We start from the raw sequence: 24,219 nt of genomic DNA on the forward strand, positions 1-24,219 counted from the left end.
GATTTTGGCTGTGAAAATAGAAACGAACGCACACTTGAGTGGCAAAACTCGGGTTTCAAAATTGAACTGTTGGCTTTGCAAATATAGGATTCCAGGATGTGAATGCTAGCTATGACGAATTTTTGAATCAAGTATTGCTGACGAAAAATGTTTTAACCTGGAAAAGAAAATAGGAAAAAGAAAATATACATTAACAATGCGAAGACTAATTTTTCCACGTAATGTACCATAGAAAATTAATTGGGCTACTCTAAAAAATTGTTCTGGCATGTTCTCAATCAACTAGAAGTTGCAAACTGAATGATTGATTGGACACTATGTTGCTGAATAGTGGTGCTATAAACACTTGGTAAATCGACGCCATTTCGCAACCAACTTTAGCCAATTTCTAACTGCCATTCACAAAAGTGGCGAAAGTTGGTTGAATGAGGCAGAGTTTTTACGCTTTAAACGCTTTAATTTTACGCTGGAAAAAATGTGTGGAAGTTGGCGAAAGTTGGTTGAGAAGTGGGTAAAGTTGGTCAGAAAGCAGATAAAATTGGTTGGAAAGTGGTTCATATCTAATGGCAGTTAGAAAGTGGCCAAAGTTGGTTTAAAAGTATGTAGTCTTACTGTACCAAGACAGTTATCAGTCTAGAACATTGGCATAAAGCCAGCGACAGCGCCAGCATCTGGGACTCACGCGGTGTCTCACAACTAGAGTTGTCATTTAGGACGTCCTACGTTGCCCTCCTCAGGTGACTCTGGCCGTTCACCATGAATAGTGACTCTGGCCGTTCACTATAATTAGTGACTCTGGCCGTTCACCATAAATAGTGACTCTGGCCGTTCACCAAGATTAGTGACTCTGGCCGTTCACCAAAAATAGTGACTCTGGCCGTTCACCAAATATAGTGACTCTGGCCGTTCACCAAGATTAGTGACTCTGACCGTTCACCATAAATAGTGACTCTGGCCGTTCGCCATCTTGGGAAGTGTGCCTTTTTTTGTCACCACCCCTCAATGATTTAAACCAATCAACAATTGCAGTTAATCAAGGTGTACGCAGCTCTAGTTGCAGTTGCCGAAGTCGCTTTTTTGGGTTTTTTGAAATGAATAGCGTAGTTACAAAGAATGTTGTACAATGACCTAAAAGAACAAAACATTTGCTATGTTTTCAGGTAGGACACTTTTTTGCTACTCTTAAAATAATTTCCAAACGTTGTGATGGTTGTAGAATTAAAAAAACAGTTTTTTTTGTTGGTTTTTTTTTGAAATGTACATCGTAGTCACAAAGACGGTAATCAGGATTAAAAAATGACAAATTAAAACAATAAAAATTCAAAGAAAAATCATATATGCAATCTTTTAGAGAATTGTCAAAGTATTTTTTCTATGTAAATGATATAAAAAGTGAATACAGTCATTTTTCATTATAGTTGTTCAGAACCGCCGCTTGCTATTATTTAATTGGATGAATTTCGTTTAAATTTCACAACGAGTGATGTAATTGCTTCAATCATTTCTTGTTGTGCTCTTTTGCAACAACAACAAATGGAACTCTTCTACTTTCCACTTTATATCCGGCCACATTTCGTCGGCTTCCTGTTCTTAGCTCCTTCACTATTTATCTTCAAAACCTTGACCACGCAATTAATTTGAATATTCAACCCGTTTTTCCGGGAAGCAGCGAAGACATCGTGAGTGAGTGACAGGGCCGACCCGAAAACTCGACTAATTTTACTTTCTTCTACGATGTTCTGTGCCTCACCTTCAAGCTGGGACCACGGGCCATTTCTCCTTCTTCTCACTCACACACCCTTCCCATCTTTCGTCCTCATTCATTTTTTGCGTTAGAGCACTCACCACCACCACCAACACCAGCTCCCTTCAATTGCATGCTTTCAACTTTTCGGAGGTCCGACCTACCCGACTTCAGCGTCTAGTGTGATAAATTATCAACATTTCTCTATTTTCCGGATTGCTGACCAGGCCCCCAGAACCGGCAAATACAATTTATGGTTACTTTTTTGGAGAGCACCCGCCATTCATCTGTGTATTTGTGCGGTGCTTCAAATTTTTTTTCCCAGCGTCCCCACTACTCGTCCTAACCCGGGAGGCTCGACCCTTTGCGCATGCTCCCTAAAACTTCAAGTTCCCGCTAATTGTTCCCCTGAGCATCAGATTCAATTGTGCTCCTCATGCTTATTCACAACATTCTTTTTTCTTTATTTTTGTTGCTTCTACTTTGCGCGTTCTGATTTCATAGTTCATAACGCGCTTATTTTTCAATTTGTTTTTTGAAGCTTCGTGTAAGTAGGGGGAGTGGGACCTAAATAAAACTGATCAACAAACCTATTAACTTTATTACTTCCATTTATCGCGACTAAAATGTGTAGCTTAAGAAAACACATCACTATGAGGAACACTTTTTCATTGGTTTTTTGTAATGTTTTGAATATGCTGTTAAATTCAATTTCCATGAAACATTACAGAATGCGGCTGAACTTAGCAATTCTCATAGTGAGCTTATGCCATAGTGAAGAGCTTCAGGAACCATGTTTTCTCAAATGTAAAGATAATTATGTAAGTGATAACAACTGTTTTATTAATACTTTCATCAAAAATTCAGATGAACGGAATGCAGTTTGATATGGGAGATTTTCATGAATGGTCGATTGATATGGTCACTCCAATGAACAGCTTGCTAAAGTAATAATACTAAATACGAATTTATTATTCATTTATTACCTATGTTTTTTTTTGTTGTTCAGCAACTTTATTGTTTTGTTGTTTTAGATTTGGACAAGGCAAAATGGCGCTCAGATTGAATCGGGCGTGCAGGAGAAATGACGAGTATCACAGTTGTTTGCAGAGATGCCCAAATGTGCCCGCTAAAGAGATACTAATCAAAGGACAAAACGTTTGGATGATTTTATGCCACGATTTTAGAAATGATACAGGTAATTTATAGAGATTTGTTAAAATTTGAAATATGATACAAAAATTTGATTAAGGTACATTTAAAGCAAATAAATAACCATAAATCACAGAAATTGGTTACTTAACGGCTATACAGGTCTTTTAAATAAAAATAAAAACGTAACATAGACGATCCAAATATGCAATAAAGGATGATAATTAGATAAAAGTTAATTTCCAACAGCCGGGACACTGAAAAATTGACAAAATTTAATTAGCTGAACTTTTCGAAATTTTGAAGTTCCTGAAGTCAAAACTTTTGATTTTTTTTGAGAATCTTTATTACGAAATTCGATTGTTTGAGCACAAATTTCAATCAATACCTTCAAAACACTTCGAACCTTCAGTCCACCTTTAAATATAAAGTTCAATACTGAAATATAATTTTAACGGTTTGTTACATTTTTGCACCGCTTAAAAATGTTCCAGGTAATAGTTTTGTGTCAATCGGACCAGCAAAAAACAGGTAACTGAATATTTAAAAAAACAAATTTGACATTTTTTAATAATACCTTGTCATGTGGACCGATTTTTTCAGATTTCCGTGTCAATATAGTCCCGTGTTGGTCCGACTATGGTCACCAAATTTCTGAACGATGTGAATCACTAGCCACGTTTCTACAGGCGGAAGTAATGCAACTTCTTCAAGGTGGTCCCACAGGAATACAGGAGTCACTGGAAAGTTTGTGCAAGTAAGCCAGAAATCCATTGACGCGACGTTATTTTTGCATATTCCCATATTTCAGAAGCGTTTATGAGTACGACAAATGCTTTGTCAATGAGAACTATGACTTTTGTGGGTCTTCGGCGGCTAGGTTTCTTGTCAAACTAAATCATCAAACATCACAGTGAGTTTTGGGCTAAAAAAGATTCTAAACTTTCTATTTAAACGTGTTCCAGCACAATTTTGGAGCTGCTCGATCAAACAAATACAATCGGAAAATTGCCAAGGAGTTGTAAGGACTGGCTCAATCAAAAAGGAATGACAGGATGGCAAAAAACAAAAACCATTCAAAGAAAATTACGAAATTCGGCTCAACTCCCTTTTGTTGCCTTCTCACTTATTGCGGTGTTCTTTGTGAAAAACTAAATTTTTCTTGCTTTTTTTTGAGAGTTTTCAATCTGTGCTCCCTATACGTGTATTGATTTTTCTTAAATGCTGTTTTTATTTCAAATTAAAGTTTTTGTGTTTAATATTTTTTTATATTTCGTTTAACCAAATAACTGTCAAAACAACAACATCAATATCAAGGAACTCTGAAAGATTCCATATCGTGACACAGCGGGCAGCAATTGTACTTAGGTATTTCATGTTGATGAGCACGATGCTTACATCTTGGACACAGCCAGAAAATATTGTCCAGGATTAATCTTCCAGATGCAATGCACACGGGAAACTGAATACGTTTTTTAATGAACAAGTTCAAGCTCATTTTTAAAGTTACCTTTGTTTGACATTCGCTGCACTGTAAGTCATACGGATCGATCTTAGCATCACATACGGAGCAAGCTACTTTAGCCGAGTTGGGGTTCACTGGAGGATTTCTAAATGTATATATAATTACCAAACTCATTTATCTAACTAACTCTGAGAACAATCGAAACGACAAGTTTCTCATCTCCTCTTTTTCAGCATCGTCAAACTCCTCAAACGCTTCCAAGCGCATCATTGCTTTGGAACAAATTCCGAATTGATTGACATTTGCTGCTGCGAGAGCTAAAAATTTATTTAAAACCTTAAAGAAATTACTCGTTGTTACCGATCATAGAGTGAACTTCCGCCGGATCAAGAAATTCTTCGTAATCAGATAAAATCAGGGAAGTTTGAAGAGCATCTTTGATTCTGTCTGAAACATTATTTGAAATAAAATTTTATGGGAGTGTTTCATAATTCGAATGCCCTTTTTCTCTTACCCATAAGTGCGTTCCAATTGTTGATAGACAATTAAATATTAGGCAGATTCGGAAATTTTTGGCAAAGATTTGAAAACACCGACAGAGTAAAATTTCAAAAACGGTATTTTGGTAATAAAAACAATACGCGGTAAACAGAAATCTTGGAATATAATCGATAATTTTTAAAATTTTCAAAGTACAGTCAAGTTCAGAAACAAGCAAATGCCAAAATTGTCGTTTTCAAAAAAAAATCAAACTATTATACAAATAGACACGTAAATTGCGATTTTTGAAAATAACTACAAATGTTCGTATCAAATTTAATTAGAAAGATTTACTTATTACTTATGATTCGATTTCAAAAAACATTTCCCTACTTTCAAACCGTGTCACAGTATTATCTTTAAATCTAAAACATTCTTACTCTCGAAAAAGTGTTGTTGTGCCATTATCATAAAATGAAAAGCTTCTGCTCCTCTCCAGGTATTCTCCAAAATTCTTGACTGCTCAGCACTCAACCCGGATTCATCATCTAACGCATCCTCCAGAAAATTGTGCTTCTGAAATAAATCAATTATTTATGTATTTCAATTCTCAAAATCAGCTACATCAATTTTCCTCAACTCCTTGATAGTTTGCCTGTGATTTTCTACGAGAACTGCACCGAGCACGTAGCACTGCTTCAACTCTTCATATGGGACATACTTTGACTTTCTGTCTTTTGCAATCTGAAAGGAAATTGTGGGGTTCACATAAAAAACAAGAGACGGAAACTTGCATCAAACGCTATTTTGGCGGCGTCAAGATGTCTTCCTGCTCGCATATAAAGTGCAAGAGCAGATAATGATTTCTCGTCGCTTTCTGAATAATGACAAAAATTAGAATTTAACATAAAAATTTAAAAAATAAACAAACCTCCTCGCATTTCAACCGCGAATTTTCCCAATAGTCCTTCCACATTTTCCATATGATTTGCATCAGCGATGAATTGTGCTTTCTGCCACTGATTCAGCTCTTTACACGCGTGCAATGCTTTCTGTGGCAGGCTCCGTCTTAAATAGCATTCAACAGCTTGGTCACACATTCCGCGAGATGTGAATGCATCGCCCATTACCTAAAACAAGAACATGTAAAGCAACATCTTTCTAAAAAAAAATCGTACCTCCATAAATTCACTGTCATCTGAGAGAGTTCTAGCAAGAACTTCCAACTCTCCAAAAAGATTTCCTCTTATCAAACAATCAATCTGATTTGCGGTGTCTCCACAATAGGAGTAAGCCTTGGCGGCTTCTTCCCTGAAAATATAGGATAAATGTATGCTTCTCAGCGTCCGACACTTTTTGGGTTGCGCGCCGCACGCCGGATAGCAGGCGTTTGCGTGGAAGCCATATTTATAATTTTTAAAAAAATTAGAAAGATATTACCATTCCATCATTTCGTAGTGTGTTTCAGCCATGTTTCTGAATGCATCACATTTCCCTTCATCATCGTCATCATTTCGAATCAAATCATATACAGATGCGTAATCACCAACCTTTTTGTACATTTCAACAGCTAGGTCTCTGAAATTTCAACTTTATAAATTTAAAGTTTCAATTTTTAGTAATCATTCAGTATTCAACTATTTTAAATTTGGAAAACTAAATATCAATATACATTTGGAGTCCTGAAAGGATCCACACTCAAAACCTTTCAGTACTTCATTAGACGAGTAACTGATTTCGTGGTCCGACATCTACTGGGTTCCGCACGGCACTATATTTACCTTACTGAGGGCGTGGATCGTTACTGCAAAGTGAACATTGTGCGACGCTGAGTTAGTAAGTAGGGACCGTTTAATTTTGAGGTTTTCTTGACAAAGAACAACAAAGTTTTTTAGATTTTGGATTTTGTACATTCACGCTTTATATGCATCGATTGACTTGCCGTCTATCAGCTTGCAAAAATGCAGTTTTTGCTTCTTCAAGTGTATCACGGTATGCGTATATTTCGGCATTCCTCAAATCATTTGACTGGATATTCCTTAATTTTTTGACCAACTGAACCCCTGCGTAATCTCCAAGTTTTACAAACGCGTGTTCTGCGCAATCGAACGCATGTTTAAAAACTGCATAGTTCGCAATCATGCTCCAAAGCTCCGAGTGAGGACTTCGCTCCGCGTAATCTATGGCTTCTTCGAGTTTCATCGCATTGACAAGGTTCATGACGTCTTGTTTTGCTTTTATCATAACCTCCACTATGCATGTTTTCGTTGGGTTTTCGGGAGTCAGTAAAATTTTCTCAATGTTGACGGCGGTAACAACCAAATTTTGAAACAGCAGAATGCTTCCATTCACAGATGACTGCTCCAGTATTGAATTTCCGTCACAAATCAATATTTTCTGCTTATCCTTGAGGGCAAGCATGTTGCTATTGTTCTTGAAATATTTTCAGGTAATAAATTGTTCAAAAATAAAATAATGTAACAAACCTGATCCCATTCATAATCCCAGACGTCTCTCTTATCACTTGTGTAAATCAGCTTCAATTCATCACCGTCGAACTCATACAACAAAAATTGAAATGGAACTTCTGAAAGTTATCTACGACTTATTCGACTTTCACGCCCTGTTCCAATAAATGATTTAAACAATAAATAAGCACAAATGACTTACGTTCAACCAATTTGATAACTGCCAGGCGGGTAAAAGTACAATTCAACTTAATGGAATTGATAGATGGGGAAACTGGATAGCTGTTAGTGATAACTCCGTCATTTAGTGATACTCTATAGATTCCACCGCTTAACAACGCCTGAAAGTTTTCTTAGTGAAAAAGATGGCAGAAAAAATTACCGCCCGAAATATTTAAAAAAAAGGAGTTCCGATTTTTAATATTTTTCAATCATTTTCATTTTGTGGTTTACAAAATTTTTCAGGTTTCTTTCTAAGTAAGTAGGGAAACCAGTTTTACATTTTCAGTGAATTTCTACTTTTCAGATTAAAAATCAATTTAGCCGCCTTGACACAGAAAAGTTTGTCGAAATTTCAGATTATAGGTAAAAGTTATTTTTCAAAACTTGAACTTTTTTTAAAATCTTGTCATAAAGTGTTGGGAAATTTTGAATTCAAAATTTGAAATTTAAGAGCGAACTTTCAGTAAAAGTGAATAAGTCAAAATTAATTATTAATATAAGTCAAAATTTAGACAATTTTTAAGTTTCGTCGGACAAAATGTGCAAAATCACTACTGGCACTACACTATTTTCAATTTTTATTTAACAAACTTACCATCATAAAGAAAGTATCACCAATGCAAAGAGCACAAATTTCATCCTTGCTCCCAAGCTGAAAAAATCAGTTTTTGTGTTCAATTTGTTAAAAATTGGATGAACTCACTAAACGTTTAGTGCCATACTCAATTGTTCTTTGTTGTTCTTCCAAAACGTAATCACCTATAAGAATACTGATAATATTATATGTTACCGTTTTTCGCAAATACCAGATTTTCCAGGGACATGAATTCCTGCTTGCACGGAGTTAAACTTTGGAAGTACAAAATGCCAGATAAAATATCTATCCTCAGAAGCAATCACCGCACAAATTCCATTAACACATGCAAACTTTGGACGAACCGTTGTCACGTTGTAGTCTAGTGATGTTCCGATGCTATTACAGAGTTGACAGAAGTACTGAAACATAATTTACATTTTGCCTCGGAATTGTGTAGCAAGTGTAGATGGTGTATAACCTAATTCCCCATATGGAAAACTTTCTAAATCAGCTATCAGCATCCCGTCACTTGCTTGGTACTTACATGTGGTATGACTCCGTCATCCTGTCGATTTATCAAAACACAATGTTCCCGATAAAAGGCCATATTTTCGAAATGAGTCACAGTTTTGACAGTTTTTTCATCAGTCTGTGAAATTCTTAAAATTTTGTATGCAAATCAAGTTTTTGATTACCTTGTAGTCATAAAACATTATGCCGTATTGGTAGAGCTCCTCTTTTTGGTAAACGTAGACTATTGTTTCTTCAATTGATCCCCACTGTGAAAAAAGGACTTATGAAAATATATTATGAATGTCATACCTTAAACTCTGGGCGAATTTGTCCAATGAGAAGAGTTCCGGCAGCTGCAATCGCCATTCGAAGACCTGTTGACTCCCAACAAATTCCTGTTATACAAGAGTCGTTTGTTTGAAAATATCCAACGATCTAAAAAACCAATTTTGTGTGCACACGGCAAAACTATAAAAATTCTTACATGTCCGTAAGCAGATAGAAAATGAATTTTTGAAAAAGTTGGTTCGTCCTTGTCTGAATCATTTCCACAGACTGCTAAAAAAGCTCCATTGGGCGACCATTTGGCTCCAGTGATTTTGAAATTCGGAATAGAAACAACGACTGGTTCTGAAAATGCAAAAATGTATGAAAGGGAGTTTCAATGTTTATAATTATTGAAATTACATGTTTTGATTTTTTTTTAGTAAAACTTTCCAGGAAAATTAAATGAAGAAGCAGTTAAGTCTCAAAAATTTCAAACGTGTCAGCCAAATTGAAACCTATGATATTTTCAAATTAGGCAAGTATTTTCCTTCTTTCTGACATTACTTGTCAAGAATAAAACTTGGAATGCCATGATGCAATAGGTAATTTTTGTACAATTTCATAACTTAAGTCACCTCTGATTTCTAGTGTTGTCCAGTGTTTTTAATTGAATTAGTATACTAATATATAGCTATTTTTCAATAGTGCACTTAAATTTAACTTTTGACCCTTTCGTCAAATTTCAAAATTTAAAATTGTTGACCTGTCTAAAACTCAACGACACTTACCTGGATCATTTAAAGATCTCATCAGTTGCATCATTCCTCTCGCATAGGCAACCACAAATCGGGGACGATCTGGAGGAACTGGTTGATAGGGCTCCGTGTTCTTTTCATGTTCCGGCAACTCTTTTGGTGGTGGTTTTGTTGGGAAATTAGTGAAGATCGCCGTTCCAGTTACCTCACGATCCTTCTCTAATTTTCTTTCAAAATCTCTCTCCATTTCATCCAAAATAGTTTTTGATTTCAACGTTGGACTCCAGTATTTCAAGCAGACGATTTCCTCCTTTTGATGCTCTTCTAAAAAATAATATATGTAAAGAATTATGTGACTGCTATAACTAACTCTTTGCTAATGCTTGCTCCAGATCCTCCGCTTCTAGACAGTGCATGGGAATATCCAACTACAAAATTAATTAATTTGCTGAATAGTCTTAAAATATTGTTAAATAAACTTACAAAATGTGATCCACTGTCATCAAAAACCGAAACTTTTCCGTCAGCAGTTCCAAAAATCAGCATGTCTCCATCAGGCGCCCACTTAACTTGTATGGTTCAATTAATATTACTTTTATGCCGCTTACCTCGCACGCAGCCAATTGTATTTCCAACTCTTTATTCCATATTCGATTTCCTTCCAACGTCCCGACAATCACGTTTCCATCAGCATATGCTATGGCAATTTTAGTTCCTTCTAAATTCCAGCAGATTGAAACAACCACACTTTTGTTTCTGAATTAATAAATTTATGTTAATGGAATATACTATTAATACCCAGACATTACACAGTACTGTAATTTCAAAATCTTGTCGCTGCGGAGTTTTTATTGAATGTTTATAGTTTCTTTTGCGATTTGTTGAATTTTATGTTGTTGCATTGTTATATTTTATCAAACTGCTTAAAAAATATACCAAAAACTATGGGAAATCGTTTAAAAAGTTTGAAGTTAATTGCCTTTTAAAGACGTATACTCTTTTTGCAATTAACAAAATGTGAAAAACAAAAACTTGTCGCGTCGAGACCAGGTCCCACATGTTTGTTGAAAAATCATATGTTACCTATTATTAATCATTTCCTCACACCATTGTTCGTTGAACATTCCCCATACAATAATTAATCCAGACGTGTCGCTCGTTGTCAGTTTTTGATTATTTTCATTCCACGTAGCATTCATCACAGTTGCTGCAAATATTAAATTGTTGTTAAATTAAATTACAAAGTTTCAGTTACCATTATGCCCCTCCAAAGCTTGGTTCACCACAAGAGTTGCAGCATTTGGGGATTTATTCAAATCAGTGGCATCCGTTCCTATCTTGACGACTTTCAGCTTGCCTAGTGCACCACCGCATGCAATATAATTACTGTTGTAGTTCCACTCGGCAAAATGGAGCTGTCCGTGTTCGGGAAGTCCCAAATTGAACTAAAGTTTTCAGTGAAATCATAAGTTTTTTAAAATTGAAGAATTAATTTACCTTTCGGAACACGGACATTGTCAATTTTCCAATTGTTTTCTCATTGTAATTTGCCATAACATTCAACATCGGCGGCATATTGTTCGATAAAAAGTAATCACAACAATATTTTAAAACGGCGACGGAAGACAAAGAATTGGAACGCAATTGCTGACAGCCTCCTCTTTGGCAAGCGTTATTGCCATGGCAACGCGCAGTTAACGACACTCACGGCAAAAGAGATGTGGGACAGGTGCAGTGCACACTGTGTTTTAAGCGGAGGAAAATTTAATTGGCATAAAATATTTAGTTTGGCCTAGAGAAAAAATGTTGCACAAAAATACTCGAATTCACAACAAAAAAAACCACATATAAAATTTGAAGCAATAAAAATTTGGCAATTAATTTCTAAAACCGTCGAATAGCACTGAAATAGGTTCATGAAACAAAAAAATCAAAACAGTTTCCGATAGAAATGGTTATAATTTGTATTTCTCTAAAACTCAACATTTTCAAAAAGGTAGAAGCTCACAGTTTTGAAAACGCAAACAATAAAGTATGGTCAGTAAATAAATTCTTTAAAGCCACTCACTTGTTAAAAAAAACCACATACCATAGTAGAAAGTTTCGAAAATCGATTGAAATTTTTTTCAAAAAGTGGTCGCAGTGAGTTAGTCAGTGGAACACATTCAATTTTCACCTACTACAACTCTGAAAATCGACAAAAATTGTTTTTCCTTTTTTTTTCTAGTTTTTTTCGCATTTCAATTGCTTGTGTTTGAACACTGTAGGCTCTCTTAAAAATTCCTAAATTTTGGAAAATGTGGCAATTTACCGCAGCTGAAAGTTAAAAAATTTTCTAGAGTGTTTTATCATGATATTCGGTCATGTTCCAATATTTCAAATACTTATAGATCAAATCCACACAGACTCAATCGTAAAGTAAAAACCTATTCTTGCTTTTTAAATTAAATGTTTGAGCCGGAAGTGTTATTTTCAATACTATTCAAAGAGTCCCGGCATATTTATGGAACTGATTAATTGAGTGCTTACAGCGTTACAATCTTAATTGTTTGGAAGAAAAATTCATACAACCACTATAAAATATTGCACAACAATAATTTCTTATTCCAACTACAAAAATTATATTGTTCAAAAAATAAGGAGTTACATTTTTGGATTTTCCAGATGTTTGAATAGTTGTTTTTCTATCTAATTTCATTTTTCAGCAAACTTTAAAATAGCGTACTGCTTAAAAACCCGCTTACAAATAATGAATTTTCCCAGTGGAGGAGTGAACGATTTCATTTGGACGAAGAACTTAAACAAAGAAAATAGTGGTGAACAAATCTCGGTTGAAACAAAAATGGTGTTGGTCCCTTTTTCATTTTGTCCCTCTAGTTTCCTCTTTTTGACTCAAACAACTTTTTTCCAATTTTGATATTAGTAGTTTTTTATAGTATGAAGTTAATTCCACGGAAGTTTGTCAAGGTTGTTTACACTGTGTGTTCAAATTTAGAAAAAAAAACTACATCTGGTAAAAATAAATTATACAGATTATCAGCTTTTTTCATTCAGGAATACAAATTTCAAAATTATTTGGCTCTACGGATTTTTAGTTTTTGTGAGTCGAGAAATGCCAATGAGTTTTATTTTAATAAAACAAATTTTTGTTTGAGTTTTTCAAAAGTTTGGACTGTAAAATGTTTGATTAAAGTTTATCGAATAAGAAAAAAGATTTTTACAGTTTTACAAATCTAGAAAAATTGACTGAATTATATTTAATTTCCCGCGTAAATGAAAGGCATAGTCTCATCTTTTTAGAGCTTTCTGGCTAAGATTATTGGTCGATCATTCTTCCACAAACAATCTCAACAAAATGTGAATATTTTTTCTTTTTTCAGATTAATCTTTTCTGTGTGTATTTTTCGATTGTCCATTTGGATGTTGAATAGCTCAATTTCGAGTTAAAGTCTTTCATACTTCCGAGAAGCTTCGATAAGGGTCACATTCATATCCGTTGAAATAAAATACCGGAAATTGGAATAGAAATCACAACATAGTGCGGTCTAATATTTTTCTGCTCCTTTCGTGCAGCATTTTTAATTCCAACTGCAAAAATGACGAACAATTGCAAACTTATTTTCTATTGTTCCAATGTCTCCGCCAATCCATTCATACAACTCATGAACCTAATGCATTTGGCAAAGTTGCTCCGCATGTGCCGCAGATGTTGCACTTTTTGTCGGCGGCAGATTGCCCAAAACACACGTTTCTCCTCAATCGGGGAGATAAATGCACACCGCAATTTGTTTGAGCTCTTCTTTTCGACAATTTGAAAGAGAAGATTTGAGCGGCAAAATCTCCATGAAACAAAACACATTCCACTTTGACAACTACAGGATTAATTTAGGCTAGATAATTCATTCGGAATTTATTGTTCTCCTCCCTATAATCTGACATCAGTAACTCTTATCTTTCCTGATCATCTGCTTTTATCAAACCATAAAATTCTAGCACGAGATTTGTGCTCATGAAAATTTTCGCATCCAATCGCTACGAGCAGACTCTAACGATTTCCATTATGATATTTCAATATTCTAGGAATCAACTAATTTTTTGTATTGTTATTCTGATTAGCTTCCAGGAAATTAAATATGGGTTTCTTGTTTTCCTATAGCCCAGACTTCTATGGAAAAATCTAAAAATAAAATTTCATCAAATTTGAAGCCACAATTTTTAAGAAATACATTTTTTGATAAAAGTATAAACTTTCGCAAGATTATTCTTTTGAATTGTGAATCAGATAAATCCCTTTGCTTATCCGCGCGAGAAGTGTCGACACCCTTACATCGCTTATCATCCAACAACTCGCTAAAGCCTTTTCCATATTTATAATCATGAGATTACAGAGAAAAAGCAATTTCCGATAGGATGGGGGATACAAATCCCATTTTTGGTATTTGTAGTTTTTTTTAATGACGTTTATAAAGTATGAAGTACGTACGTGAGTCAAATAGTTGAAATTTGAGAAACATTTGACCATTGGTTGAACATACATGACGAAAGTTTTCTTTTGGTTTTTGTATTATATTGCAACAATTCTCTGTTACACGTAAGAAGTATGGAATCTTTCCCCCCATCCCTCCTTTTTTTCCAATCCGCTACAAATTTCTGATTGTCATGCAATCTCTGTCAAACCTAACGCTCAAATGAATAGTGATTTGTTAATTGAAAATCAGCGACTATTCAGAAAAAGTTTGGCGCCTTCTTTTTAATTTTTTTTTGCCTTCTTCCTATATTAAATCCGGAACTTGCGTGATTTCCCGTTTTGCGTGTCAAAAAAACACCGTCCTTTCAGATTGAAGGCACACTTTTGTCTCTAACTTTGCCGTACCTGCATATTTTTTGATTTTCTTATTTTCAAAACATGTGAAAATATTTGCTCTATTTTATTATCTAAATGGTTATGTGATTTGTTCTTGCCTTTTAGGAGAAATTTTGGGTAAATAAGTGAATAAGTTTTTAAAGTTTTAAATTACAAACAACTCCTTAGTATGTTTCTTTCTTTCAGAAACTTTGAAAATTCAACGCCAAAGGCGCTGATAACTTTTAAGAATTTTTGAATTTGAAACAACTGCTTAGAATATTTTTCTAATCTTAGAGAAAATTCAACTCAGCGCCGCTGGCGCTAAATAATTTTTAAGAATATTTCAATGTGAAACAACTCCTTAGAATGTTTCTTCAATCTTAGAGAAACTGAAAACTCAGCGCCGGAGCCGCAAAATAATTTTTAAAATTTAGAAAAGAAGCAAATCCTTAGAATATATTATGAATTTCAAGGTGAACACACTTAACCCCAACACAGGTTTGAGGAGAAGCCGAGAACCTACGCCAGCTACCTTGATGATACCTTAGAGCAAACTAACCCTATCCCCACTCCCGAAGGGATAGCGCACGTTGTGCGCTAGTCTAAGTCTGATAAAGTTATGCCAATCCCAACATTTCCTTCCGAAAGAAATTAGCGAGTTCTTCTTGTGGGCACGACGACGATGTACACGGATTAATATCACTTGAAATCGATTGGCCGCTGGAGAGCATCCTCTGACCACATTTCCGAAAACGCCTACCTTCCACTTACTTCTAAAAGTTTTTTTTTGCATTTTTCTTCGCTTAAAATACTGGTTAAGTTTTTGATGGTAGTGATTTTGGTAATATTTTTCATATAAGTTTTTCTTTTGATTTCAGTAAAAAACTTTAAAGTTTGCTTTGATGAGTTTAAATTAAAATTTACAAATTTATATTTTAAAATTTATATGAAATTTGAAAATCCTGTTTAAACGAAATCTGTATACAATTCTTCAAATGCTCTAAACGTGGATAACGGCATGGGAAATGATTCAAAACACTATTGTCGTGCTAAAAAAATAGTTTTCATATATTTTTTGGGAATCGTGGATCAAAAAATTTGTTCTCCCAGTTTCATGTTCAAATTATGTTTAAAATATTCACACCCCAACATTATAAGGGTTTGAACATACGACAGTACTTTAGATTCTTTGAAAAATGGCGGGGCCAACTCAGTTTTCAGCACTTTCATATAATAATTTTCCCATTACTCCTTTACCTTACCATACTCTCTTTAAAGTTTACTCAGATAAATATTAATTGAAACTTACAATTTATTTTAAAAATTTATACATAATTTGTAAACATTGAAACAGAGATTAAAACACATTAAGTAGATGCTCGGTTTGAAAATATTTTGAATAATATTAGTTTTATCAAAAATGTAGTTCGAATAATAAACTAAAATACAAAAAAAAAGCCATTAGTACAAAAAATTGGTTAAAGAAAACACCGACAAGCCAAGATATGGGTGGAGTCCGTTTATCGTGTATTAACACTTAAAAAAATTAAAATTTGAATTTTTGTTACGCGGTTCAAATTTGAATTCTACAAAGCCTAACACGAAAATTTCAAATTAGTCTAGTCTCCGCCCTCAACTTGGATCATAATGCTGTTTTTGCTCACCTTTTTGTCATTATTTCCAAGTGAGCATTGGGCCCATTGCGACCGAAGATCGGACATAATACGGGCATACGTAATAAATGTACCGTTCGGAACTCATGCATAATGCATGTATTATACATAATTTTTTTCTTCTTGAAGTCATGATAAATTATCTGTGAGAAAACTCAACCGAATCAAACTTTTAACAAAAAAAGTTAAAAGAATTCAATCAAACAATTTCAGCATGAACTCACATGAACTCACTACTGTTCACATCTTGAATGGGGCTAAGAAACACACCCTCATTCCACCCATTCACTCTCCTTCTCCTCTACATCATTCATTCACTCTTTTTTTTTGTTCTTCTTTATTTTGTTCTTCAATTTTACTTTCCCATACCCACCGCTTCCGAATTTTTGTCAACGAAAACCAAATTGAAATCCCAGAATGACTTCACCACCGAGTTCACCGTCTCATTTGCATGTCCGAAAACTGAGCACCACGAATGAAGATGAGGCAAAAACGACTTCGGGTGGCCCGCGAAAGCCCGGCAGAAAGGTATTGTTGAAGTCGTTTGAAAAGAATTCATTTTTTTTGTAAAGTGGTTTCGTTTGTAATTTGTGTGTAAATGTGTGAGTATATGTGTGTATGTGTACCCATTTATTTTTCCTGATATCTTTCTATGACGTCCACTCTTTCACTCGCATTATTCTCCATCTCAATCTATTCTTTTATATACCAATAATCCTTTTTTGCGGTCTTCACTGATATCAACGGGTTCTGATTTTGTGCACTTATTGATGAAGACATAAACATTTTTCGTTTTGTCAGGTTTTAATTTTAAGAAAATAGTTTTTGTCCAAAAATATTAAGGTATTTTATCTTTAGTAGAAAATCTATCAAAACTGCTTTTAAAAACCTAAGATGTCATCATAGTACTTTTAAGGAAAATATGGAAATTTTATTTCTTAGAGTCTAAATATGGTGAAAATCATCATCATTTTGATGATTTTTCACCAAATTGCCACAAAAAAGTCTTCAATTTTTTAATTTTACTTTTCAACTGTTCGTAATTAAACATTCTAGATAACCTGCAGCAACTTAAACTTTGACTGAGAAATTTTTTAATCTGAAGGGTGTGTTTGGACCAAATTCATACTGAATTCCCCTTTCGCACTAAAACATAACAGGTGTATATATCAAGTGCTTAAAACAGTCGGGTTTACTGTTCTAATACCTTATTCAATTGTGAACTGATCTCACCGAAACCAACCCAATTATATTTTTTAAACTTTTAAACAATTACAGCTTGTGGCACTATCAGGCGAGGAAGACATTATGAGTGGTGGACCCCCTCCAGTTCAACAACCCAAACGGTTCCGAAATGGTCATGCCTCGTTCCGCTTGAGGATGCTCCAAGAGCAGCATGGCCCTGCTGGCGGAACTCCTACTACTGGTTCCGGATCTGGTTTTGAGCCGGTAAGGTTTTTTTTAACTTTTTAAGAAGTTTTTTTTTATTTATTTTATTTTCGACTATCCATTATTACGCTTATTAATGACTGTTTTTCCTTGATTTCTATATATTTTTCAAGTTGACCACTACTACAATTGTATCGCAACGACTCGCACATTAATTTGTAATTTCGACCACCATTATGTTGTCGTTTCATTCGAGTTGTGTGTGAGAATTTGAACAATTCCCTTCACTTCATTAACGAGTACAAACACAACGCTATTTCAGTCTCGCTTTTGTATCGCTTTCTTTGTCTTTCAGGTACATTTTCCGTGTTTTTTTCTATGTAGTCTTTTTCCACACGTCTTCGTCTTTTTCTAGCCGAATTTCCAGTGTTTTCGAGTATTTGAAATCCGTGCTGTCCGGAAATGAAAAATCAATGTCGAGACTGAAGACGTCGTAGAAGTGTGATTCTTATCACGCGTCGCGTCTTAATGGCGGATTAACACTTTTCTACTCTGACAGCAGCGGGGAGAGAGAGAGAGAGTGCTGCGAGCTTGTATCGAATCTGGATTATCACTCCGTATGAATCCAAGATAATAGAACAGAGATGCTGTAGCAGACATTTCTTCCGGCGACCGATAATCTTCGACATGCGCACACATAGTTTAATTCGTCTCTACGTGCTCATTGATGCTTAAGCTGCGGTGAATTAATTCTAGTTATTGATTTTTTTAAAATTAAATTAAAGTTCAATGCATCCTAATTCTATTCCTATTTTGAAAACCTCCGGAAATGCACATAATTTCCGATATAATGCACTATGGTGCAGCTGTAACAAATCCCCCTTTGCAATTTTATCAGTTCGAGACTAGAAATTTCTGGCAACACAAACTAATCCCTTTATGGTTTCGTAGCAGGCGATTTCGATTTGCGGGATATCACCCGGGCGGCCTTCTATCTAAATTAAGTCCGTATTGTTTGCGATCATATTGCACTAGCCCCCACCGTTGTAATCCGACTAAATCCAGAAAAGTGGAGCCAATTTCAAATCTTCATTTTCTCCCTATTTCGTCTTGTCAACACACTTTTTTCAAACGTCAATACACTTATTGTTTAATTTAGCAATGTCTTGGACAGCGGCTGGAGACGGCTCGTCATGGGTTTCATCGAAAGTAAAGGATAAGGTAACATTTTTTGAATAGTGGCTAATTGATTTGATTCATGTAACAAGTTACGTAAATATTTTTAAAAATATTTAGACGGAAAAGCATAAGCTCAAACCTCAGTCTGTCCCAACCTCTCCGGCGGCTTCCGGGCGAGGGGAATCATCTTTATCACCGCTTGATTCTGCACTTCAAAGGTTTGAGATTTTTCGTCTTTAAATGGAAATTTTTTTTGAGATTTCTAGCCTGAAAATGAAAAAGCCTTCCACATCAAAAAGCTCATCACCTCCTGGAACCCCTGTCTCCAAAGACCACCGTGACTCATTTCGGGATTCATTTAAAAAGACACTATTTCGGTACGATTCAGTCATTAAACCGTAACGAATTTTAACATATCAGCTCGTTCAGTTCAAGTTCGGACAAAAGGAAACCAACGACTTCAACGGCATCGGACATCGAACTGGCACATGGTCATCTCGGAGAGCACGCCGACAATCCAGCATCTCGAGTCGTTCGGCAGTTCAAATCCGCGCACGAATCCTTCCGCCTCCGCATGTTTCAGGAGCAGCATGGATTTGAGCCGGTAGTATGTGCCTGATGCAAACTATCCTTTATACAAACTTCTCACACTAATACATTAGACACCAATATTTTTCCACACATTTCATCTCTAACACGGAGCACACTTTCGATGATGTTTATTTGTAAATCACATATTTAAGCACTAATTGGAAATTTCAATTGTTGTACTCATAAATCATTAAACTTGTAAAAAGATTGATTTGACAAAATACGAAGACATGCTTATTGGTACTTGTGAATAATAACCCTACTTTTAAAAGATAGTTTTGATATTAATACGCGAGGATTATTTTTGAATTTTTAGAGTTAAGAAACTGTCATTCAAAATGAGGCGTTATAATACACAAGTTTCTCATTTTTTGAATGTTTCTAACTTTCAACTTTCAGGTATTCATGACAAAGAAACGAACCCGGGACAACAAATCGGTCATGAGTGAGTTCAAAGGGGGCGATTTGAACAAGTACACAGCAAAGACATATGCCATACAAAATGGGAACGAAGTTTTTGGAGGTAAGTGAGACTTCTTGTCATGTTTTAGAGGTAAAACTTGGAAAGTATGAATTTGAAAAGAAAAACAATAAGCTAAATAAATAAATAAATGTTTAAACTGAAAATATCAAAAAATCAATCAATTTGAATATTTTAATATGTTACCATGTAATTATTGACTTCGTCGAGTGTCGTTCGAAAAACAAAACCTCAACTGGGAAGTTCTTATTCAAAAAATATCCAATAGTTAGTTACAAGTAGTTATTTTTCAAAACTTTGGAACCAACTCTGCAAATCCCTTCAGAAAAATGCCAATGTGTATTTTCTTTCCAAAAAATATTGAATTATAACGGTCAATTTCATGCAAAACAGGAAAGTACTTATGTGCACCACCAGAATTGAGTGCATTGATCATTTGTACTTACGTTCTAGGTACTCAAAATGGAATACTAATAGACACTGTTCTGAAAAATCGGGAAAAAATTTTAGTTTTTTTTTCTTTTTTTTCTAAAATGAAGCTAGTTATTTTAATACTTAAATATATAAATTAGGCACGCAAATATGCGCTCCCAAAGGATATTCACAAAATGAAAAAAAAAGAAAGAAAAACAATTCAATAACATAGTTGTTTTTTAGAATTCCTTTTTATATTTTTTATATTCTACTGTTTTGTATTTCCGCCATCCAATGTTATGATATACTCTGAAAGAGTCTTTTTCCGAGTTTCATCATTTTTTATGGTTATAGAATTACAAACAATAGACATGACACCACCCTCTTTGTTTTCTCATATGTGTGCAAACTCTCGTCAGGTCTAGTATTTCTGAAATGAATTATTTAGAACGATCCAATCAGATTTAACATCGTCTTGGTGTAGATTTTTTGTTTTGGATGTATAGACCATGGGTGGAATATATTGCGAAATTGGATAGTCACTGAACGGAAATCTTGTTTTCCGTAGGCACTTCTTAGGTCTTATTTGCTCTGTTGACATTGGTTTTATTACATTAATTCCGATTCATTCCTTTGTTCAGTTACGTGTAACCTAAATTTTGTTTTGTATAATATCCGTTTTGAGTTTAAATTTTTTTTCTGAATTTTTTGAATGTACTTCTTCTGCTCTATCAAAAGTTCTATCAACCGAACTTTTATTCTTTCTTAACCACACATTGATGGATAAGCCCGCCAAATATGACAACCCATGTCAAAAGTCGGACATCCAAAAAAAAATTGTTCACAAATTGTTGCCATTTTTATATGCGGGTTAAAAAGTGTGAGAAGTGTGAGAAGAGTCAAAAACGACAAAAACGAGGGGCCTGATTAGATTTGGTGTATGTGAAGGGGCGCCCTGTTGAAACTGAATCACAAAAGGGTCACACATCCCGAAAAATGTTTCCACTTCCATGTTATGGATTGACTCCTCTTCTATCCCAGCGTTTTCCAGTTCTCACCCCTCCCCTCCTCCGGTTCGGTTTCCCAACAAATATTCATATTTCTGACTCCCATTTGTACCTTGTTATTGGATTGTCGGCGTCCCTATGTTGTACGTTGGCATCGAGCTGCTGCCTGTCAGTCAGCAGTCATCAACTCAAGTAGCTGTTTTACGATTCCTAAGATCTCATTTTTCTATTTCATAATGATTTGGTTTATTCGTTATTTAATATTAGTAGTGTCAGAAACTGCTCGACGTTCTTCCTCTCAATTCCCCCGTTTGTGAAGTGTCCACCCACCTTACCTTGTGTTGAGAAAATGGCAGGAAATAGATAAGTGTGCACCAGTGACCAACAAAGCTCAATCTGTGCAAAGGTGTGCATGTACTTTAATGTCAGATTCCATAGTTTTTTGTTTCGAGCTTGAAAGTGTGGTGGAGAAATAGGAACAATTGCCCTTTTTGCAATTTTCTCAAGGTTAAGCTTATTAGTTTTAAAAGTGAATTTTTAGTATTTTTCATAGGATTTATTTTTTAGTTGATAAAAACCACTTAAAATTTGCAGTCAAACACTGACGATTATGTTTCATCCACTTAAACTTAGAATTAGTCCAGAGTGAACTTTTAATTAGGCTTTCATTTTTTGTAGCAAATAAAAGGAGATATTCGTTTGCCGAAATTGCTCCGAATTTCTCAAAAAAAACCAAAATGTTTTAGAAATTTGACATTTGGTTGGATTGATCCGCCACTTTGGATTATTCAAAACGTATTTAAAGGCTTCCACAAGGGCGCCGAAACGCCTGCCTCACCCGCCTTGAGTCGCAAAAGCACGACAGGTGTCAGGCAGGCATCTGACCCTAAAACAGCGCGTGCCTTCCGTGGATGAGTATTTAGACAGAATTCTGACTAAATCCATTTCAAAACTAAAATAACATATATATTAAGTTACATACTTTCTAAAATCAAAAAAAATTGCAAGTTTGTATTTTTAATTTTATAAACCAATTCCTCTACTATGTATATGGGACATTTAATACTGCTACTAAACGAGTAAGCAACATCAAAATGTGTTGGGATTCTCAGCAGAACAAGAATAACCGAGTGTTCCCCCCACTTTGGATTGCCGAAGCGTGAAAGATTTGATCGTTGTCTTTTCCTGGCCTCTCGCATCATCCTTCAACTTATTCCGTCCTTTTCTGAGTATTTGTGTTTTTTTTGCTCTGTTTCGCCTCAACCATTGTAGTTGAGTCCTAGTTTTAAGTTTTATCGTCGAGTTCGAATATTTTTGAGCCCAGTTTTTTCAAGTTTTCAAGACAGGAGTTTCATTTGAGAGGATGGATGCTTTTTCCTCCATTTTCAACTTCTACTTTGCTGCTTCCACCACCAGGAAAAGCATAACCAAATTAAGTCAGTGTACAGATTCGATTACTTTCCTTTTCCACAACACAAGCCTCATTCCACAAACCAAACACAAATCCACTTCATTCTTCCTTTTTCTCAGCTTGCAATTTGTTCCCGCGTGTGTCCAGTGAAATGGACATCATGGAACTTTCTGATTCGTGACTACTTACTCATAATCTTTGTTTCTTCCGCGTTTGTTTTCCGACAAAAAGAGAGCTTCCTCTTTTCAACATGTGCTCTTTTTTTTTAAATGACTGCGGATTTAGGGTGCTCAGCAGTGTCAGTACCACCAAATATGGAAAATAATGCTCTTTCGATGTTCCATTTTTGTGTGAACTAATATTTTTCTTAACATTACTGTCATTGACCTTAAAGATAAAATATCATCAATGAAGTTGTAGTCTATACTTTATAATTGAAAATGACCAAATGTCATAACGAAACGCAAATTTCAGATTTTTTTTAAATTTGAACTTTTTCAGTTATTTAGAGCATTCTTGCAGATTTTAACACACAGAATGTTTAAATGCAAACAATTAAAATCCCAATTTCAGCTGAAAACTCAGAGAAATGTATTTTTTGGTTGACTTCCAGAATTATCGTACTACTTTTTTGAAAACATCACGCACGAAAAAAATTTTCTTAAAAACTTAAATAAAGTACTAAAAATAAGCCTAACCTTGTTTTGTTATCTCCGAAAAGCTTTGTTAATTGTTTTCAACTAGCTGCCGTGAACAAAATTTTTTTCCTTCACTGTAGTCAAAAAACTTCCATTTTATTATTGATGTTTTCTTTTATACATTTTTTAAAATTTTACCCTGTGATATTAAGGTCATATGAAATTAGTGATGAAAAATGTGTGAAAAATGTGTGAAAACAACAAGGTGCACATTTTTTTTAAATGAATTTTAACCAGTCTATGTGAGAACAATTTCTTCGATTTTCATGAAACTGGGTAATAGATGCTTGCTAGTCTTTACCACACACTGACCCCACCTTATCGTGAAGTCGTTTAAAGTTTAAATGTAAGTTTAATATTTTAATAGCACATTCTGTTTTTTGAGTGGGTCTCACCACGACAGTTCCAGTGATCGCTCTAAGCTTCAAATTTCACATAATTATTCATTTAAACGTTAAAAACACGTTTTCGAAATTCCGTTTTCTAAACTGCTCACAGAAGGAGAGAATTTACCATAGAACATTAAGAACCTAGTTTATAATAAGTTTTTGCAAATAGATACCCCTGCGCATATCGATTTCAAATTTTAGCGGCATACTTTGAAGAGATGAGATTCCTGTTGACAAGAAGCCAACTATTTTTCATTTCACCCTCCAGAAAGTGCAATCTGCTCATAAATATGTAAATTCTTTCATTTCCGGTGAAGGAAAAAATGAGGAAAAAGCAGGAGGCGAGCAAAAAAAAAACCAGTGGCTATCGAAGAGACACAGCAGCGCTGTGTCTTCTGTGGTGAACTGTGATTCTCTGTGGCGTACATATTTAAAGACGACACCACCGCCATGTGTTTCGAGACTCATCAGTCGCTTCAAAATGTGCTGATTTATGTC

General features: G+C 35.0%; 3 protein-coding genes and 5 non-coding genes across 9 annotated transcripts; 4 read left to right on the forward strand and 4 right to left on the reverse strand.

The window, feature by feature from the left end:
• The first annotated feature begins 1,621 nt into the window (after positions 1-1,621).
• Positions 1,622-1,760, forward strand: C54G7.6. The gene has a single exon (NR_071075.1). It is a non-coding gene; the product is annotated as an Unclassified non-coding RNA C54G7.6 (non-coding RNA).
• On the reverse strand, positions 1,622-1,760 carry C54G7.5. Its single transcript, NR_071076.1, has one exon. It is a non-coding gene; the product is annotated as an Unclassified non-coding RNA C54G7.5 (non-coding RNA).
• Positions 1,761-2,003: 243 nt separating this feature from the next.
• C54G7.7 lies at positions 2,004-2,202 on the reverse strand. The gene has a single exon (NR_071077.1). It is a non-coding gene; the product is annotated as an Unclassified non-coding RNA C54G7.7 (non-coding RNA).
• On the forward strand, positions 2,078-2,285 carry C54G7.17. Its single transcript, NR_071078.1, has one exon. It is a non-coding gene; the product is annotated as an Unclassified non-coding RNA C54G7.17 (non-coding RNA).
• Positions 2,286-2,472: 187 nt separating this feature from the next.
• Positions 2,473-4,142, forward strand: C54G7.1 (DUF19 domain-containing protein). Its single transcript, NM_076538.3, has 6 exons — positions 2,473-2,565; positions 2,612-2,691; positions 2,779-2,942; positions 3,500-3,653; positions 3,708-3,809; positions 3,862-4,142. The coding sequence occupies exons 1-6, from the start codon at positions 2,476-2,478 to the stop codon at positions 4,049-4,051; spliced, it is 780 nt and encodes a 259-aa protein (NP_508939.1). The 5' UTR covers positions 2,473-2,475; the 3' UTR covers positions 4,052-4,142.
• ifta-1 (Anaphase-promoting complex subunit 4-like WD40 domain-containing protein) lies at positions 4,109-11,274 on the reverse strand. Its single transcript, NM_076539.7, has 27 exons — positions 11,141-11,274; positions 10,899-11,088; positions 10,727-10,850; positions 10,252-10,399; positions 10,127-10,207; positions 10,014-10,071; positions 9,677-9,967; positions 9,106-9,251; positions 8,931-9,056; positions 8,804-8,887; positions 8,653-8,757; positions 8,338-8,527; positions 8,235-8,290; positions 8,127-8,183; positions 7,512-7,650; positions 7,328-7,428; positions 6,784-7,274; positions 6,282-6,419; positions 6,020-6,152; positions 5,773-5,971; positions 5,636-5,718; positions 5,466-5,585; positions 5,282-5,417; positions 4,722-4,808; positions 4,549-4,678; positions 4,407-4,506; positions 4,109-4,358 (listed from the first exon to the last, which is right to left on the reverse strand). The coding sequence occupies exons 1-27, from the start codon at positions 11,216-11,218 to the stop codon at positions 4,209-4,211; spliced, it is 3,741 nt and encodes a 1,246-aa protein (NP_508940.4). The 5' UTR covers positions 11,219-11,274; the 3' UTR covers positions 4,109-4,208.
• A 2,126-nt stretch (positions 11,275-13,400) lies between these two features.
• On the reverse strand, positions 13,401-13,542 carry C54G7.13. The gene has a single exon (NR_071079.1). It is a non-coding gene; the product is annotated as an Unclassified non-coding RNA C54G7.13 (non-coding RNA).
• Positions 13,543-16,576: 3,034 nt separating this feature from the next.
• C38C5.1 (SAP30_Sin3_bdg domain-containing protein) lies at positions 16,577-19,852 on the forward strand (the record flags this gene model as incomplete). 2 transcript variants are annotated; one of them, NM_001373306.1, is made up of 5 exons in its annotated part: positions 18,701-18,772; positions 18,848-18,948; positions 18,997-19,107; positions 19,160-19,334; positions 19,721-19,852. In NM_001373306.1, the coding sequence occupies exons 1-5, from the start codon at positions 18,713-18,715 to the stop codon at positions 19,850-19,852; spliced, it is 579 nt and encodes a 192-aa protein (NP_001359927.1). In that variant the 5' UTR covers positions 18,701-18,712. The 2 variants fall into 2 exon arrangements, with proteins under 2 accessions (NP_001257025.2, NP_001359927.1); NM_001270096.2 differs by lacking the exons at positions 18,701-18,772; positions 18,848-18,948; positions 18,997-19,107; positions 19,160-19,334 and adding exons at positions 16,577-16,690; positions 17,441-17,611.
• Positions 19,853-24,219: the final 4,367 nt, after the last annotated feature.

Source organism: Caenorhabditis elegans, chromosome X (genome assembly GCF_000002985.6).
Source record: "Caenorhabditis elegans chromosome X".
Classification (NCBI taxonomy): Eukaryota; Metazoa; Nematoda; class Chromadorea; order Rhabditida; family Rhabditidae; genus Caenorhabditis; species Caenorhabditis elegans.